At 32.4% G+C, this 21,244-nt stretch overlaps 1 protein-coding gene across 1 annotated transcript; it reads left to right on the forward strand.

Moving 5' to 3' along the window:
* Positions 1-3,209: 3,209 nt before the first annotated feature.
* Positions 3,210-9,545, forward strand: LOC107829559 (ABC transporter C family member 3). The gene is made up of 10 exons (XM_016657008.2): positions 3,210-6,209; positions 6,293-6,379; positions 6,461-7,093; positions 7,239-7,403; positions 7,541-7,835; positions 7,927-8,141; positions 8,222-8,527; positions 8,629-8,692; positions 8,772-9,011; positions 9,093-9,545. The coding sequence occupies exons 1-10, from the start codon at positions 3,834-3,836 to the stop codon at positions 9,215-9,217; spliced, it is 4,506 nt and encodes a 1,501-aa protein (XP_016512494.2). The 5' UTR covers positions 3,210-3,833; the 3' UTR covers positions 9,218-9,545.
* The last annotated feature ends 11,699 nt before the right edge of the window (positions 9,546-21,244 follow it).

Below are 21,244 nucleotides of genomic sequence, written 5' to 3' on the forward strand. Positions count from 1 at the left end.
GAAATCATTAGCTTTTGCTCAAACAAAACATTTGATATTTTAAAATTATAAAATATTTATAACTATTAAATCTAGAATCTATATATATGTATATAAGCTATAAAGTTACCATATATAATTGACTTTGTGGTTAAGCTAAGTGGCAAACTAATAAATATCAATAGTATATGATAACTTTATTCCATATTTGACTTATGTTAGTCGAATATATATATATATAAGGATAATTTTGAATTTATATATATGATGTTTTTAAATTTGAATTAAAATAAAAAAAATTATCTTTTTTTGCCATGTTATCATACTTAATTCGGTTAGTGATCATATGCAATTATATTAGGAACTTTTGTTATCTTAATTCAAATTATGTAAACACTACTTCGCCTCTGGCAAATAAAAACAATACTCCAAATAACTATAAACTCTTTTACATTTAAAATCCTATAATTATAGTTCTTTAAGACACTATAGCCAGATTTGAATAAAGTGATTTTTTAAAAAATAAATGTAATAAGGTACACATCTATGTTTATCCAGATAACAAAAAAATGTTTAAAAGTTGATAAAAATCTACTTACATATATAATAATGTAAACCGGCATGCTGGAGAAAGAAATATTACAAAAATCAGTCAATATTCAACACAAGTTATTTTTTTTTCTTTTTGAAAAATGTTTTTTTAAAGAGTCAATTTATATAAATGGACATCAAACAAATAACAAAACTTTGGCTATATAATTGATTAATTTCTATTTAACACCTTCTAGGAATTGAAGGGTATAAGTCGAAACCTCTTCATTTAGCAGCAGTCAAACCAACATTGCAAAGGTATAATATTTTTTTATTGAAAAATATTAGTTTTGAATCATTAGATTATGTGAAAGATTTTTTTCTCGAATTCAAAAGGAGGGATATTAGTTTCTAATTGATAATTTCTATAGTGATTTTCAAGTGTAACAAAAAGTATATTTAAAAAAAATTGGTATGACGTGAAATAGTTATTTTTAAAATGTCGAAATGGGATTATTTTTTAAATTATAATGTCATTTTTAAAATAAAATATAAGATATTTTTAAATATTAGTAGAGATTTTTTTAAATAATTATAATAGAAGTCATATCATGGATAAAATCAAGAAACCGAAATCTTATGGATTATTACATAAATATTCGGCCAGTTTTATTGTTTATTTTTTATAGCTAATATACATAGATGATATACCTATTACACACTATTATACACATGTTACGTATGAAGTATACATAAATTACACTTCCTCAATTTTTTAATTAAGTGGTTGGGTGAACTCCTATTTAGGTTGATAAGATAAAGCCAAAATAAAAATATGACAGAATTTCAACCAAAGATTAAAAATATAAATAAAGTTCTTATGTAGACACTTTCTATTAAAACTCATCCTTTTGTTACGAAATAAATTAATTTTGTGTAACAAAATAAAGAAAAACATAAAAAAATAAGATAAAAGAAAATAAATATAGAAAAAATGTATGAAAAATCTAAAAACCAGAAATAAGAGACGACAACGAATTTTTTTCTGTTTCATCTTTATTGAGTGTAAAAAATTTGGAAGACGATCTCATCGATTTCAAATATTTTTTTCAACTCAAATACATAAATTATAAGATAAGGATATCTTAGAATATTTTTTTATATTTACATTGTGTGTTGTTTTAAAAAAAATCACTATTACTAACAAACTGATATGATATTTGAATTTGAATTTAATTATAATTTAAGTAGTTTGCATTGAGGTTAAGCCAAGTATAGTGTCGAGAAAAAACTGCTTGGGAATTTTAAGATAATATATGCAATGTTATATAAAACAATCAATTAATCTAACATTTAGTGATTCAAAGAACAAAAAATCTGTGTATGTATAGGGTATACAAAATTTAAAATCTGTGGCTAGAGATATCGATAAACTCAAAATGGAGTCATACTGAAATAAAATTTCACCGGCCAAAGAATCATTTAAATTTTTAGATAGTCGATTTAAAGTGAATTTTAAATTAAGGATAATATCGTCACTTGCATCATTACAAAAATAATCATTATTGAAATATACATAATGTTGTAGAAATTAAAATTTCAAAATTGAAATATATTTTTTAAACATAATAGCATACTAAATACGAATTCAAGTCGTAGTAAAAGAGTTAGGTCGTAACCAAAGAATCGTTCATATTGTGACAACTTTTGTGCTTTGCCAGAGCTCATAAATACGAGTTATTATTTCGCTTTGTGACTATTTTTAGGTTCCAATGACACCAATAAGAATGGTGCAAAAATAAAATTATCACTACGAAATTTGAGAAAATGTTAGCCTTTTTTCATGTGTGATTCATGAACAATATCTAATGATTATCTATAATTACCTAGAAGGTTTAAATTTTAAGGTTATTTACATATAATTTAATAACTCACATATTTGACATGGTTAATGTCAAATATCAAAATGGAGTCATACTAGAAAGAAAATCAATGGCTAAAAGAATTTTTTGAATTTTAGATAGCCGACTAAAATGAGTTTTAAATTAAGGATAATATTTTCACTTACATTGTTATAAAAATAATTATTATTGAAAATAAAGTTTTAGAAACTAAAAATTTAAAATAGAAATAATTTTAGAATATATCAACACACCAAATAAGAGTTCAAGCAGTAGTAAAAGAGTCAAATTGTATCCAAAGAGTCCTTCATAGTCTAAACCTTTGATTGTTTTGTCATAAATATAAATTATTATGAATGAATATTTTCCGTTTTCCACATTAAAATATAAATCTGGACAACTCCAACCCCCATTTTAAAGCCAATAAAAAGGGACCATTTTATTTCCTTAGTTTTGTAGATAACTTAGAAGTTTGTTACTGAACATAAATACCATAGTACATACTAGGATCACGCAGTATTGAAGTTTTCGTATGGATTCTAATTATACGAAAGCATAAGAAAAGAGTTTTCGTATAGATTCTACGCAAAAGGTCTGTATATGTCCCTGTATTAGTAAATATTAGTTATATGAACCTCCTTTATACTATTCGGCATTTTCTTCCGTTACCGCTACCCATTTAAACATATATTTACCCTATAATTTAACGGACCTATTCCTCCATACACGTGGCTGCATTTTAAAACCCCAACCCATATTTCTCTTTTTTAATCCTTATTACCTATACCCACGCGAACCAGTTCACCCGAAGTATACAAATAAGGATTTAGAGATGCCATGGCAACCCTTCAAGGCTTATTTTGTTCTGCTTCCTCATCGTCATCTTTCCAAAGAGGAAACATTACAGCAAAGATCATTGACGAGAACCCACAAGCAGAGAACAACACAAATAAACACCTCATTTGGTTTTGATGAGTACATCAGAGAATTTGGAATTGTGTTTTTATTTTTTATTATGTCTTATGGAGTGACTGAGAATATATGGTGATGATGAAGCTTACAGGGCTTGTATTTTCTTCTTCCCAATTGTCCTTTAGTTCTCATCACTTGTTCATTTGTTCTCTCCGTCAACCCAGTCTTGGCCACCACATAAACACAGCTTTGACTTGTCTCTCCCTTTTCCCTATTTTCACCACCCTTTTCAATTTCCCACCTTATATTCATTATTATATTTAATCAATCAAATCAAAGTTGGAAAAAAAGGGAGTAATAATCAAATGGAGTAGTATATACATACCAGAACAATGAAAGAGCACTCATAAGCTAAAGCCCATAATTCATCACGAAACCACAATATAGAGGAAACCTGACGTGTCCCTTAAAATCTAACCTTGAACCTCTGAGACCTCCAAAAAAAACATCATGGAAATTGCAAAGGGCATGTCTGTGTTTCAATCTTTGAGGTATGTTGGCGTTGATGAATCCCTCCGAAACCCCATTTTCTTACGTGTCATTAGTTGTTCTTTGCACCTGGGATTGTTCCTTGTAATTCTTGGGTTGTGTTGTTGGAATACAATCAGGAGGGACAATAATGCTGGCCACAAACAGAGTAGTACTAGGAATGCTAGGTTCTTGTACTACAAATCAACCTTGTTTTGTTCAATAGGTCTAGCCATCTTTAGCTTTGTGTTATGTTTGTTAGCTCATTTTTATTGGTATAGAAATGGTTGGTCAGAAGAAAAAATTATAACCCTTTTGGATTTTGCATTAAAGTTGCTAGCTTGGTTGTCAATCTCTGTTTTCTTGCACACCCAGTTCCTTAATTCTTGTGAAACCAAATACCCTCTTGTTTTAAGAGTTTGGTGGGGGCTTTTCTTCTTTGTTTCTTGTTATTGCCTTGTTATAGACCTTGTTTATGGGGAAAAGAACCAATCTTTACCAACTCAATTTTGTATACCTGATGTTGTTTTCACTCTTATGGGGTTATTCTTCTGTTTTGTTGGGTTTATTGTTAAAACAGAGAGTGAGGAGAATATGCTTCAGGAACCCCTCTTAAATGGTAGTGTTGCCAATGGCATGGACTCAAAGAAGTCTACTGGGGATCAAACTGTCACCCCTTATGCCAATGCTAACATTTTTAGTCTCTTTACTTTCTCTTGGATGGGTCCCCTAATTTCTGTTGGCAACAAGAAACCATTAGACCTTGAGGATGTTCCTCAGCTTCACTTTGATGATAGTGTCAAAGGGAGTTTTCCTATTTTTAGAGAAAAACTAGAATCTGTGGGTGGGGGAAATAGTAACCGTGTGACTACCTTCATGCTGGTGAAGGCTTTGGTTTTCACAGCACGGAAGGAGATAGTGTTATCGGCTCTCTTCGTGCTTCTTTACGCTCTGGCGTCTTTTGTTGGCCCGTACCTCATTGATACCTTAGTTCAGTATCTGAATGGAAAACGAGACTTTGATAATGAAGGTTATGTCTTAGTGGCTGCATTCTTCGTTGCAAAGTTGGTGGAGTGTTTGGCGCAAAGGCATTGGTTTTTCAAGGTGCAGCAGGGAGGGTATCGGGCACGGGCAGCACTGGTTTCCAAAATCTACAACAAGGGTTTAACCCTCTCCTGTCAGTCAAAGCAAAGCCACACTAGTGGAGAGATCATCAATTTTATGACAGTTGATGCCGAGAGGATTGGTGACTTCGGTTGGTATATGCATGATCCTTGGATGGTAATCATACAAGTTGCTCTGGCATTGGTGATACTCTATAAAAATCTTGGCCTAGCTGCTATCGCCGCGTTTGTTGCTACAATAATAGTGATGTTGGCAAACATCCCTTTAGGGAGTTTGCAGGAGAAGTTTCAGGAGAAACTCATGGAATCGAAAGATAGAAGGATGAAGGCTACATCTGAAGTCTTAAGGAATATGAGAATACTCAAGCTTCAAGCTTGGGAGATGAAGTTTCTGTCTAGGATCTTGGACCTCAGGACTACAGAGGCAGGATGGTTGATGAAATATGTGTACACATCAGCTATGACTACTTTTGTCTTCTGGGTTGCTCCTACATTTGTTTCTGTGACGACCTTTGGCGCTGCAATGCTTATGGGAATCCCACTTGAATCTGGGAAGATATTGTCTGCACTTGCGACATTTAGAATTCTTCAAGAGCCCATCTACAATCTCCCAGATACAATTTCAATGATTGCTCAAACCAAAGTTTCTCTTGATCGTATTGCATCTTTCCTTTCTCTTGATGACTTGCAGCCTGATGTCATAGAGAAGCTTCCAAAAGGTAGTTCTGATGAAGCAATTGAGATTGTAGGTGGGAACTTCGCTTGGGATGCATCCACCTCGACTCCACTTCTAAAGGATGTAAATCTTAGAGTGCTTAATGGCATGAGAGTTGCCATTTGTGGTACAGTTGGTTCAGGAAAATCAAGCTTACTGTCTAGCATTTTAGGAGAGATGCCCAAATTATCAGGGACTATTAAACTTAGTGGAACGAAGGCTTATGTTGCACAGTCGCCCTGGATACAGAGTGGAAAGATAGAGGAGAACATATTATTTGGTAAAGAGATGCAGAGGGAGAAGTATGATAAAGTTCTTGAAGCGTGCTCCTTAAAGAAAGACCTGGAAATTCTCTCTTTTGGCGATCAAACAGAAATAGGGGAGAGGGGCATTAATTTGAGCGGTGGACAGAAGCAGAGAATACAGATTGCTCGTGCTCTTTACCAAGATGCTGATGTTTACCTATTTGATGATCCGTTCAGTGCTGTGGATGCTCATACCGGATCCCATCTCTTCAGTGTAAGTCCTTTCATATATATGCTTTATTTTCATGCTTGATATATTTTACCTAGCCACTTGATTGACCCATCCTTTAATTGCAGGAATGTATAATGGGGCTATTGAATTCAAAAACAGTTTTATATGTTACACATCAAGTGGAGTTTTTGCCTGCTGCGGATTTGATCTTGGTACTCTTTCCTTTCAGTAATTATGGTTTGCTTAATATCATATATAGACTTAACTCATTTAACTATGATATTTCTCTTCAGGTCATGAAAGATGGAAGGATCAGTGAAACTGGGAAATACAATGATCTTCTCAAATTAGGTAGTGACTTCATGGAACTTGTGGGTGCTCACCAAGAAGCTTTAACAGCAATTGACACAGTTAAGGGAGAAGCATTGAGAAAGAGTGAGGAAATGACTGGTGATAATACAAATGTACAGAAGGATAAAAATATTTCAGATGGCCAAAATGGTAAAGTGGATGATATTGTTGGAACAAAGGGACAAATTGTTCAGGAGGAGGAAAGAGAGAAAGGTAGTGTTGGTTTTTCAGTTTACTGGAAATATATAACAACTGCATATGGAGGTGCTCTTGTGCCATTTATGCTGTTGGCACAAGTTGGTTTTCAGCTCCTTCAAATTGGAAGCAATTATTGGATGGCGTGGGCAACTCCCGTCTCAAAGAGTGAGCCACCTCCTGTTGGGAGTTCTACTCTCATCATTGTCTATGTTGCTTTAGGAATTGCAAGTGCTTTATGCATCCTTGCTAGAACCATGCTTCTTGTTACCGCTGGATATAAGACAGCCTCTTTGCTTTTCCATAAAATGCATCTTTGCATTTTCCGTGCTCCAATGTCCTTCTTCGATGCCACACCGAGTGGGCGGATTCTAAACAGAGTAAGTGAATGATTACATTTTCTTTATTTAGCCCCTTTTTTTTCCTTATTAGTGTCAATCTTTCTGTTACATGACTAATCAATGTTTTGTGAAAATTAGCTAGTAATTTCAGAATTAACTCAAATGTACTTTGGTATGAAAACAGGCATCGACAGATCAAAGTGCAATTGATCTGAATGTTCCCATTCAAGTTGGATCCTTTGCCTTCACAATAATACAGCTTTTAGGGATTATTGGAGTAATGTCACAAGTTGCATGGCAGGTCTTCATTGTCTTTATTCCGGTCATTGCAGTTTGCATCTGGTTGGAGGTTGCTACGACCACCTTTTTCGTGTTCTTTGCCTTCACAATTATTCTACTATATGCTTTTTCACAAAGTGAGTCATAACTTTAGCGACATTCATAAACGTGAGTTACATTTAAGTGGTGAGTTTGTTTTCATTGCAGCAATATTACATACCATCAGCACGAGAACTGGCACGGCTAAATGGGACATGCAAAGCTCCAGTAATACAGCACTTTGCCGAGACAATTTCAGGATCAAGCACAATTAGAAGTTTCGATCAGGAATCTAGATTCCAGGACACAAGTATGAAATTGATAGACAATTATTCTCGGCCTAAGTTTCACATCGCTGCTGCAATGGAGTGGCTTTGTTTGCGTTTGGATATGTTATCTCTGATCACTTTTGCTTTCTCTTTAATTTTCTTGATCTCTCTTCCTGTTGGAACAATTGACCCAAGTAAGTTCTCTATCTTCATGTTTTCTTTCCTTGAAGTTTGTTGTGTTGAATAACTCTTAAGAGCACATTTTCTCCGTTTCTTGATTTACAGGTGTTGCTGGCTTAGCTGTTACATATGGGCTTAATCTGAACATAATACAAGCTCGGGTTGTTTGGAATCTTTGTATGATGGAAAATAAAATTATTTCTGTTGAAAGAATACTTCAGTATACTGCTCTTCCAAGTGAATCTCCTCTTATCATAGAATCCAACAGACCAGACCCTAACTGGCCATCTTGTGGAGAGGTTGATTTTAGCAATCTTCAGGTAAATTAAGTTATTCTCTGGTGTTAATTATGCAGGTTAATTTGTTGGTATGGGTTGGTATATCTGAAAACTTTTAATAGGTCCGATATGCTCCTCACATGCCTCTCGTGTTGCGAGGCCTTACATGCACTTTCTTTGGTGGAAAGAAGACTGGAATTGTCGGTAGGACAGGCAGCGGTAAATCTACTCTAATACAGACCCTCTTCCGCATAGTTGAACCAGCTGCTGGACAAATAAAAATAGATGGTATCAGCATCTCCTCAATTGGTTTGCATGATCTACGGTCTAGATTGAGTATAATTCCACAGGATCCAACTATGTTTGAGGGAACAGTTCGCAGCAACCTAGACCCGCTTGAAGAGTATTCAGATGAACAAATTTGGGAGGTGACAGCTTGGTTTTGCCTATTTTTGGATTTATTTTGTTTCAGATAGGAAAATGACAAATTTTATTTTATTGAGAAACTTTGTTTGATGTTATGCTTCAGGCGCTCGATAAGTGTCAGCTAGGAGAAGAAGTGAGGAAGAAAGAAGGCAAACTTTATTCTACAGGTAACTTCAAGAACCACATCATTTTCTGATGATTTCCACTTTTAGAGCTGTAATAATCATCTTCATTGCGTTGCTGCAGTATCTGAGAATGGAGAGAACTGGAGTGTAGGCCAAAGGCAGCTGGTCTGCCTTGGCCGTGTGCTACTGAAAAAGAGCAAGGTCCTGGTCCTTGACGAGGCTACAGCATCTGTCGACACTGCAACTGATAATCTTATTCAGCAAACTCTAAGGCTGCACTTCTCTGATTCCACGGTTATAACCATTGCTCATAGGATTACATCTGTGCTTGACAGTGATATGGTCCTACTATTAGATCATGGTAAGAATCATCGTTTATGTTCTGGAGCAAGCGGAGAAGGAAATTCTTGGTAGTTACCTTTTTTTTTATGCTATGCTGCAGGGCTCATTGCTGAATACGGCACTCCAGCCAGGTTGTTAGAGAACGAATCCTCATTGTTTGCTAAGCTCGTGGCAGAGTATAGTATGAGGTCAAATTCAAGTTTTGAGAATGTTTCAGACATGTGAGTCTCAGAAACTAATCTTCGTTAATAATGTTACACGACGATGATGATGAAAATTAGGGGACTCTAGACTAGTACCTTAGTCGATAGTGTTTTGAGTTTCCATCTGTGGACACCATAGCTTGAACAAGAACCAGCGAAATGCAGGTCATGCCTGTGGCTTGAGGGAAACTGCAACAATCCTATGGCAGGGAAAGAAACCTACATCTAGTGATGCAATATTGATTGTGAAGTGGCATTTGTTTTTGTTTAGACTTTTTGATGAGAAAATGTATACGTAACTTTGTGTTTACAATAATTTGAATGTATGTTGAGTCAAGTGATTAGTTAGTTAAGAGTGCACGGATTTTGCTACTTCTGGGTAAAAGAAGTAAACCTTGTTGTTGAGAGTTGAAAGTGAAATTACTAGTGTCGAATTTTGCCGCATAAGCTAAATGAAACACTTTTACGATAAACTCCTAGTGCAACAAAGGAAAAATTCATTGGCAAGACTAGCTGTTTATGTTTCACGACTCTCATCTATAGTGAACTATAAAATCTTTCCTCTTTTTTGTAACTAGTCTAACGATATGCGTATTGTGCGTGCACCCATGTCAATGAGTATATAATTTTTTAAACAAACATATAAATATTATTAAATATTATATTTGTGTGAAAAGAGTAAAAAATAAAAATATAAATTCTAAAATTAATAAATCTTGATCCTTCCACCTCAATGCACCAAACGTACGCCTGGTATGCGCCCAGCGCCTAACTTGCAATCGTCTATAATTAGATTTGTATGTAGATCATCAAAAATTCAATAACAATCCTTTGAGCAGTCAAAAACGTTCTTTATTAATCGCATTTCAAGATTTGAGAACATAATATCACGCCACAAAAGTGAATTTGATAAAACCTTTCATCCAAATTTCTTATTTTTGTCAAGTCTTGATTGTTTATATTTTTTTTTGTTTATATTTTTTTATGTTATTTTGTTTAACAATAATTTTTTTTTATTTGTGGTTTATGAACGTTATTATTTATTAGTTAGTATTAGTGAGTAAAAATTTATGAATATTCGTTAATGTTCTTTTAGTAATGAATTAGGGTTTTGAATTGTTTGTCAAATAATTAATAGCTTATTAGAAGCACACGATGGTAAAATATAATATGTAATTGTGAATTATTCCTCTAAGAGTAAATATTGTTTTTCTAATTTATTTAATTCTTAACTTGGTTGCCTCTCAAAACATGTTAATGAAGGAGGCATTAGTCTTTAATTTACTTTTTTTTTTCATTTACTTCTCGCCCAAAATCTATATAATGGATTAAAGTTATAGATAGTCAAAATATAAAATAAATTTTAATGGTAAAGTATCTTTTTAAGAAAATTAGTATCTATAAACGTGTGTTGCACGTTAATAATGGAACATGATGGTTTAAATATTTATTTATATGAAGGAACAATAAAATTTAATTAATGAGAAATAACAATCATTTAAATATCGAAAAATATTGTTATATTAGCATAGTACGTGAATTCAAAATAAAAGGACATCATCAGAACTTACATAAATGATTAATTTTAGTCATGTTAAGTAGATAATTATGTAATGTTGTTTACAGCATGGGCGAAGTCACACTTTGCTTAGGGTGATCAATTGACTACCCTTTGTCGGAAAACATTGTGTATATACGTAAAATATTAGGTTTTGGAGATAAATAATATATATTGAACACCCTTTGTCATAGTTTTTTTTACTTATTTCAAGCTTGAATACCCTTGAGAAAATTCTGACTTCGCCATTGGTTTACATGTATCTAATGTGATGGTATCTTTCCGAACACTTCTTTATTGACGGTAATTTTTTTTTTTGTATATGTTTCCTTCTAATGCTTGGTTACTCTGTCATAACCAGAACTCTTGTTGTCGGTATTGATATCTCTCTTGAAAGTGCAACATATAGTTATTCGTGTAAGAAAATATATTATGATAAATATAGTCCAATATTTAGGATGTTTGTCCTTATACTTTATTTATTATAACTACAAAACATAAACATACTAAAAGTTATTTTCATGCAAATTTTTAAAAAATATTCTTTAGTTTCGAAAAACGAAAATTGAATGCGGGGATAAATACATACTTAGAAGCACATTGACCAGTATCATAAGTTCCGCATATATGATATTATTGTCAAATTTTTTATATACCATATGTGTACTATTGCATAAGTTATTCAATGAATCTAAGTTTGCAGTAGCATGACATGAATATTTTTCTTCAAAATCAACCTATATGCAATGGAAGATCAATTTTAACTTAGTCTACTATATATATGGTGACACTAGCATGTGTAAGAAATAATGAACTTGACAACAAACATGTACGGTAAAAGGCCATTTGGTGTTAAAGTATTTAAGTATTCTTCTTGGTAGTATTCTTTTGCTGAGTCAAAACTAAAAAATATTTTATTTTTACCATAAAAATTAGCAATCAACCTTTTATTTAGTTAATCAACATATTCATTTCTGCTAGCTAAGATAGTTCTTTAATTTCTATCATGTAATTTGCACAAATTGCATTTTAATCTAATGATGAAAATATTTTTCTTATTAAATGCACTACTATTAATATTGGAATTGATAACCAAGTGTTCTAAAAGAATCAAATCATCTTTTATTGGTTGCTCTTCTTCGTTTTCGACACGAAGCAAGAAGTCACTGAATGTTTGATCTGTTCTTACTTTTATATTTCTTGTCAATTGAATATTTTTCATTTGAGGTCATAAATATAATTTTGGCAAGCTAGATTTTACATTTTCTGCTTTGGTCAATATTGAAACTACTGATCGTACGTGACAGAAATTACCTCCCAAACTATTACTTTTCCACCAAACGGTTCATCGATATCTAATATATCTATAAAACTCAGGGCGATTGTTTTGATTATTTGACGCGTAGCCAAAAGCGCTTCATCCCATATTATCACTTCTGCTTTCCTTATAAATTTAGCATTATTGCTCTACTTTGATATATTTGTGATGGTCATTTCAGTTATTTGAAAATGTATATCAAATCTAAAGTGAGTTGTACGACCTCATAATAAAATCGTTGCTGACACACCACTTGTTCTTATTGCTAACAATGTCATGCCTCTTGATCTGACATTTGCAAGTAATGCATGACATAAGAATATTATTTTGATTCCGCCGGAGGCATATACAAAGGATAATCTCGCTATACCAGGTCGACTTTTTATAATATAGTTTTGAAAACTTATTCTTGTTTAGGATTTAGCTTTGATTATGCTTCCTCAAACACTTGTATGGCCTTCTTGCTATTATACTAATCTTTTTTACTTTGTGTACTATTTTTTTAATCTCTAACACTCTTTTTATGGAATAAATTTATGTACCCTAAGATTTATTTTTAACTTGAAAAATAATTTTACTCAAATGATGAATTTAAAAAATAATTTAATTGGACTCTCTTGCTAAATAATTAAGTGAAATATTTGATTATTTGGTTTTAACATAAAGTATAATTTATTTTCTGTTGATTTAGATTCTTAATATTAATTCATCTCATGCCTGAATATTTAACCGTAATTATAATTTATTCTCCTTAAATTTTATTTTCAAAGAATAAAAATGATCGATCTGACATTTCACTTTTAGATCTTTATGTTTGCAAAATCATTAGTGGTATTGACTCTTACCAACCTATTTCTTTCTTTTCTCACACATTTATAGTCTTAAAATTTTTTTTAGTTGTTCCTTAATAATTGGGTATATTTTTCTTATATTACACGAAAAATTAATAATAAAATAAATTATTTGAGCAGGAAATCAGTTCAAATATAATATAATAATATATTATCTTGGTTTTTTTTCCTCAAGTTTAACACTTTATGCCATCCGTTTAGCATTACTTTTATATTTTGATATTGAATATTATAAAATAGGAATGTATTACCAATATGGAGGATTCTTACGAAATTAATTTTATTAAAACTTCCTACATATTTTTAATAAGAATTCATTAGATAAGATTGTATTAATTCTAAAATATTAAATATTAAAAAATTAATATAGAAGTTATTGTGGTCCAATAAAAGAAGTTATTACAACTATATATGTCCTTTCAATGTGATTTCTTCTGTTTAATATTTAGGGTTATTTTGATCTATTAATATTATATTCACGCTTTTATGATAATATAAGTTCTCCTATTTCTAAATAGTTTGGGACAATATAATACATTTTTAAATTAAATTAGTAAAAGGAATATTTTAAGAAGTATGTCCTAAAAGTAATAAGATTACATCGCTAAAAATATGTCCATATTCCGAAAGTAATTATACTAATAGAAAATCTAACATGTTACTAAAGGTATTAGGTTTACATATTAATATGTAGTATTATATATCTATGCCTAAAAATAATTATACTAATAGGATTTCTAAGGGTAATCATCACATGTAGTATTATTTCATAAAACTAATAGCATTACAAGGCTAATGTCTAGAATTTCGATTATGTCCTTTTATTGTAAGTTATTATGCTTCATATTAAAAGGTTATTTGTGTTATCTAACATTTTATTCACGCTTTTATAATAATATATAGAAGATAGATAGATATAGATATAGATAGATAGATAGATAGACAGACATGATAAGATATAGATATATATTTTTAAGAATAATTTAAATTTTAACCAATTTTCTATTGAGTCTTTTTCTCAAAATTGTTCCATGCCTGCAACTTGCTTTTCAATTTCCAAAACCTATCAGATAAGACCCGTTAATTTGAAACCAACTATAACTTGAGATTAATATGAATACGCATCATAGAGATTAATCATGCCATGACAATAAAAGTAAAAGATAAACTAAGAAAGAAAAAAGTATAAGAAAATTTAGGGACTTTATGCAAAATATATTTTATCAAGCAAAAAAGGAAAAAGAAACACAATAATAAGTAAGAAAAAGGTTTGGATTACAAGTCTAATGTCTAGAATTCCAATTATATCCTTTTATTGTGAGTTATTATGCTTAATATTAAAAGGTTATTTTTGTAATCTAATATTTTATTCATGCTTTTATAATAATATAGATAATTATATAAATTTGATATACAATGAAAAGTTTAAATATTTAATTTGGATGAAAACTGTACGTTGATGGAATCTTAACATGCTTTATCAAATTTATAAATACACGTTCCTAATTTGTAGGTCTAAAAAAGTAGGAACAAATTATTATAAATGAATTGTTCAATCTATACAAGTCAAATTTTAATTGATTTAATGTCCTAGATTTTAGACTTATATGTAACCGTTTAAAAAAGGAAAACCTTAATAAATAAAATTTTACTTGATTTGAAACTTCTCCGTATTAGGAGATAATTTAAATGATAATTTTGTCCAATATAAAATTAAATTCTAAGGGTAAAAAAGGCGAACGACATTTCGCTAAAAGCGTTCGTGCTTTTAACGCTTTGCGCATGCATCCAATCTCCATAAAGTCAAAATTTTAAAAGATCACGTAACTATTATGTTCAAAATTAAGTTTGAGTTATATATAAATTAAAAATTAATGTTTAAGTTCTTGTAAATAATATATGTTGACCTTATATGTCACATAAGTTGTCCATCATCAGCAGAGATACTCAACATACAAGTATTAACGTAAACAAAAACTTTTAATAGTTTTTAGATACATCATCGGTTGTATAAAAGTTTATTATTTGGGAGATTTGGTTTCAAGAACCCTCTTTTCTTTTCGATAAATAATTTTTAGCTTTGTTCATATTTTATGCGGAAGAAAATAATAGAAGGAGAATTAAAATGCACAAAGCAATAAACATAATTTGAGAGAGGAACAATAGAAAAAGAAAAACGTACTAATAGTATATAGTTTGAAATTGTTGCATATTGGTTTTTGTCTTAAATTTGATTTCGACATGTCTTATTTGGAATAGGAAATTTTTAATAATTTTGAAGTTTTAAATAGTAAGACTTAATTCGTATGTAGTTCAAATAAGAAAATATTTAATAATTAAAATTTTGGTTAATTTTAAAGTTTTAAATATTAAAATATAACTATTTTATTTAGTGTGAAATTAATTTTTAAAGGGTAAAAATAAAAAATCATACATGTTTTATACGTGTACACATATCAATCAATATAAATTTTATGAAAATCATATGAATATGTATCAACTTATGTTTTCTGACATGTAATTGTTATGTGTTATTCGAAAATATTCCTTCAACTTGCGGTTGAACTAAAGAGTTTAATAATCGTAACTATTGGATTATCTTATATCTAATTATAGTATTTATTAGAATATGTATTTACATTTGGTACATACATTTCATAGAAGAAGTGTTTAACTAAAAGATAATATATATATATATGCTTATACCTTTCACAAAAAAGTCTTTCTGTACGTTTCTTTTATACTTTTACTCTGATAATTAAATTATATAAAATTTATGAATACTAACTTTATGACCGATTAAAATCTACAATTAAGAATAAGAAAGATTGAAGAAGTGTCAACATTAGCTATAGTTTACTACTTAGTCTTTTTCTATTTTATTTGTTATTTGTACTAATATAGATTTAATTGGTTATTGTTATGAAATAAAGACTATAAAGTAAAGACAAGTATAGAGAGAAACTGATATATTATTCGAATTCAAACTGATGTACATAATGAACTGAAATCTCTTCTATTTATAGAAGAAAGGAAGCTGCTCCGTAAGCTGCTACTACAAGCTGCTGTGTAAGCTGCTACAAGTTGTTGTGTAAGCTGCTGCTATACCAGATATGGATAATCTTCTACTGAGAGCAATATTTATCCATAACGGAGTACTGAATGGATAAGCTTATTATACCCGGTATGGATAATCTTTTACCGGGGGTAATGTTTATCCATAACTGAGTACTGAAAAGATAAGCCTATTATACCCGGTATGGATAAACTTATACTGGGGGTAATGGATAACCGGGTACCGAAGTGATAAGCTTCTTCAGGAAGCTTATTTCCAATATAGTACTAAATAGATAAACATATTTACGGTGGAGTCCCATATGGATAAGCTTCTTCAGGAAGCTTATTTACAACGGAGTACTAAATGAACATCCATAAAATAATATATTTATAACACTCCCCCTTGGATGTTCATTAAAAGATCATGTGTCTCATTAAAACCTCACTCGGAAAAACCACGTGGGAAAAAAAATTCTAGTGAAGGAAAAAGAGTACACATATTTAGTAATACGCATTGTTAGGTGCCTCATTAAAAACCTTATAAGGAAAACCCCATGGGAAAAAACCTTAGTAAGGGAAAAAGAGTGCATCGCGTATTTTACTCCCCCTGATGAAAACCTTGTTTCAAATATTTGAGTCTCCGCATTCCAATCTTGTATACCATCTTCTCAAAAGTTGAAGTTGGCAAAGATTTAGTGAATAAATCTGCTGGATTATCACTTGAACGGATTTGTTGCACATCAATGTCACCATTTTTCTGAAGATCGTGTGTGTAGAATAATTTTGGTGAAATGTGCTTCGTTCTATCTCCTTTTATAAATCCTCCCTTCAATTGGGCTATGCATGCAGCATTGTCTTCGTATAAAATTGTGGGTTTTTTCTCACATTCCAAACCACATTTTTCTCGAATAAAATGAATTATTGATCTCAACCATACGCATTCCCTACTTGCTTCATGAATAGCTATTATCTCAGCGTGATTTGAAGAAGTAGCAACAATAGATTGCTTTGTGGAGCGCCATGATATGATAGTACCTTCATATGTAAATACGTAGCCGGTTTGAGATCGAGCTTTATGGGGATCAGATAAATAACCTGCATCTGCATAACCAACAAGGTCTGTACTATCTTTGTTAGCATAAAACAAACCCATATCAAGAGTTCCCTTTAAATATCGCAATATATGCTTAATCCCGTTCCAATGTCTCCGTGTAGGAGAAGAACTATATCTTGCTAGTAAATTAACAGAGAATGCTATGTCAGGCCTTGTAGCATTAGCAAGATACATTAGTGCACCAATTGCACTGAGATAGGGTACTTCGGGACCAAGAAGTTCCTCGTCCTCTTCTGGAGGTCGGAACAAATCCTTATTCACTTCAAGTGATCGAACAACCATTGGTGTACTCAATGGGTGCGCTTTGTCCATGTAAAAGCGTTTTAAGACCCTTTCTGTATAGGCAGATTGATGGATAAAGATCCTGTCTGCTAAATGTTCAATTTGCAGACCAAGACAAAGTTTTGTCTTTCCAAGATCTTTCATCTCAAATTCTTTCTTAAGATATTCAATTGCCTTTTGGAGCTCTTCTGGAGTTCCAACAAGATTTATGTCATCAACATAAACAGCAAGTATAACAAATTCTGATGCCATTTTCTTTATAAAAATACATGGACAAATAACATCATTTATGTAACCTTCTTTCAGCAAATATTCACTAAGGCGATTATACCACATACGCCCAGATTGCTTTAAACCGTACAAAGATTTTTGTAATCTGATTGAATACATTTCCTGAGATTTTGCTTCAGGCATTTTAAATCCTTCAGGAATTTTCATATAAATTTCATTATCAAGTGAACCGTACAGATAAGTTGTAACTACATCCATTAGATGTATTTCAAGCTTTTCATGTAGTGCTAAACTGATGAGATATCGAAATGTTATGGCATCCATAACAGGTGAATATGTTTCATCAAAATCGACTCCAGGTCGTTGTGAGAATCCTTGTGCAACAAGGCGAGCTTTGTATCTTTCAACTTCATTTTTATCATTCCTTTTTCGCACAAAAATCCATTTATGACCAACTGGTTTTATACCAGCAGGTGTTTGGACTACTGGTCCAAAGACCTCTTTTTTAGCAAGTGACTTCAATTCCGATTGAATTGCCTCTTGCCATTTTGGCCAATCAAATCTTTGTCGACATTCTTCGACAGATCGAGGTTCAAGGTCCTCACTATCTTGCATAATATTAAGTGAAACATTATATGCAAAAATATTATCCACCACTATTTCAAATCGATTTAAATTAATCCCATCATCGTTCGAACTTATTAAAAGTTCCTCACTCACATGAGCTTCAGGTTCATTGATTCTTCAGGAATCTCAGAACTAATCAGATTTTGGGTCTCTTCAGGGGATCCCTTCATAGTATCGTTTTGATCATTTGTCGATTTTCTTTTTCGAGGATTTCGATCCTTAGAACCCAAAGGCCTACCACGCTTCAGGCGTACTTTAGGTTCACTAGCTCTCATGCTAGTAGATGGTCCCATTGGGACATCAATTCGGATAGGCACATTCTCTGCTGGGATATGTGACTTAGTTATCCTTTTTAAATCAGTAAATGCGTCTGGCATTTGATTTGCTATATTCTGTAAATGGATGATCTTCTGGACCTCCTGATTACATATAGGGGTACGGGGATCAAAGTGAGATAATGATGAAACTTTCCACACAATTTCTCATTTGATTTCCTTTTTCTCTCTCCCTATTTGTGGGAAATTTGTTTCATCAAACCGACAATCTGCAAATCGAGCAGTAAATAAATCTCCTGTCAATGGTTCAAGATAGCGAATAATAGAGGGTGATTCAAACCCAACATATATTCCTATCCTTCTCTGTGGTCCCATCTTACTACGTTGTGGTGGTGCTACTGGCACATATACAGCACATCCGAAAATTCGTAGATGGGCAATATTTGGTTCATGACCAAAAACTAATTGTGATGGAGAATATTTATTATAATGTATCGGTCTAAGACGGATAAGTGATGCTGCATGCAAGATAGCATGGCCCCAAACAGTAGTGAGCAATTTTGTTTTCATAAGTAGTGGTCTTGCTATCAATTGCAAGCGTTTAATAAATGACTCTGCGAGGCCATTTTGAGTATGAACATAAGCTACAGGATGTTCAACTTTTATCCCAACGGATAAACAATAATCATCAAAAGCTTGAGATGAGAATTCTCCAGCATTATCAAGGCGAATAGCCTTTATAGGATAATCTGGGAATTGTGCCCTTAATCGAATTATTTGGGCTAATAGCTTTGCAAACGCCAGGTTGCGAGATGATAGTAGACACACATGAGACCATCTTGAAGATGCATCTATTAGGACCATAAAATATCTAAACAACCCACTTGGTGGGTGAATAGGTCCACATATATCCCCATGTATACGCTCTAAAAAGGCAGGGGATTCAATATCAACCTTCATTGGTGATGGTCTAGTGATCATTTTTCCTTGATAACAAGCATCACAAGAAAATTCGTCATTTGTAAGAATCTTCAGGTTCTTTAATGGATGCCCACTCGAATTTTCAGTACTTCGTCTCATCATTATTGATCCGGGATGGCCCAAACGGTCATGCCAAAACACAAAAGTATTTGAATCCGTAAACTTCTGGTTTACGATAGAGTGTGCTTCAATTGTACTAATTTTTGAATAGTATAAGCCAGAAGATAAAGTTGGTAACTTTTCTACAATGCATTTCTGGCCAGAAATATTCTTTGTAATACAAAGATATTCCCTGTTCATTTCATCTATTGTCTCTACATGATACCCATTTCGGCGGATATCTATAAAACTCAACAAGTTTCTTCGGGACTTGGAGGAGAACAATGCATTGTCTATAATAAGTTTTGTTCCATTAGACAGAAATATTATGGCTCTTCCGGAGCCTTCAATCAAACTTATATTACCAGAAATTGTTGAAACATTTGCTTTTTCCTTATGCAAATAAGAAAAGTATTTCTGATCGTTGAATATGGCATGTGTTGTTCCACTATCAATAACACACATATCTTCATGATTTGTCTTTGATCCAAACATAATTTGAGGGTTATCCATATTCTTCAAAATAACATAAATAAAATATATTATAGTAAATATCATTATCAAAACATAACTTTTATTTATGTACAATAATTACATAACCATACTATTTATTACAAACAACACAAATTAAAATATTTACATTTCTACAGATTCACTACCGATTACATGACTTATTTCTCCTTCTGGGAGTGCAAAGTAATCAGCTACATCCAAATGCATGAAGTCTAAATTATCTTCAGAAATAAAATTTGCTTCAGCATTTTTCTCTGTCTTCTTCAGGGAGGCTTGATAAAGCTTAACCAGGTGCTTTGGCGTACGACAAGTACGTGACCAGTGCCCTTTTCCTCCACATCTATAGCATGCATTTTCCGCATTTGGCGCTTGCACCGCTTCATGCTTTTGTTCCTTCCTTTTCCACTGCTGGTGGTGAGGAGGCTTCTTTGGTGCATTATTATTACCATGATTGGGGTTTCTTCCCCGACCACGGCCATGACCACGACTGGGGCCACGACCTCTTCCACGTTTAGCTTGGTGGAAGTTCGTCTCATTCACTTCAGGGAATGGACAAGAACCAATAGGTCGGCTTTCATGATTTTTCATTAATAGCCCATTATGTTGCTCTGCTATAAGAAGATGTGAGATAAGTTCAGAATACTTTTTAAATCCCATCTCTCGATATTGCTGCTGCAGGAGCATATTCGAGGCATGAAAAGTGGTGAAAGTTTTCTCCAACATATCATGATCAGTAATATTATCACCACATAATTTTAATTGGGAAATAATTCTGAACATAGCAGAATTATACTCACTGATAGATTTAAAATCTTGTAGCCTTAGATGAGTCCAATCATAACGTGCCTGTGGAAGAACGACCATCTTCAGGTGGTCATATCTATCTTTCAAATTATTCCACAGTATGACTGGATCTTTAATAGTGAGATATTCCATTTTCAGGCCCTCATCAAGGTGATGGCGTAGGAATATCATTGCTTTGGCACGGTCTTGGTTTGATGCCTGGTTTTTATCCTTGATGGTGTCTGCCAGACCCATCGCATCAAGATGAATTTCAGCATCAAGTACCAAAGACATGTAGCTTTTGCCCGATATATCCAGGGCTACAAATTCAAGTTTAGAAAGATTTGACATTATTTAGGA

Source organism: Nicotiana tabacum, chromosome 10 (genome assembly GCF_000715075.1).
Source record: "Nicotiana tabacum cultivar K326 chromosome 10, ASM71507v2, whole genome shotgun sequence".
NCBI lineage: Eukaryota > Viridiplantae > Streptophyta > Magnoliopsida > Solanales > Solanaceae > Nicotiana > Nicotiana tabacum.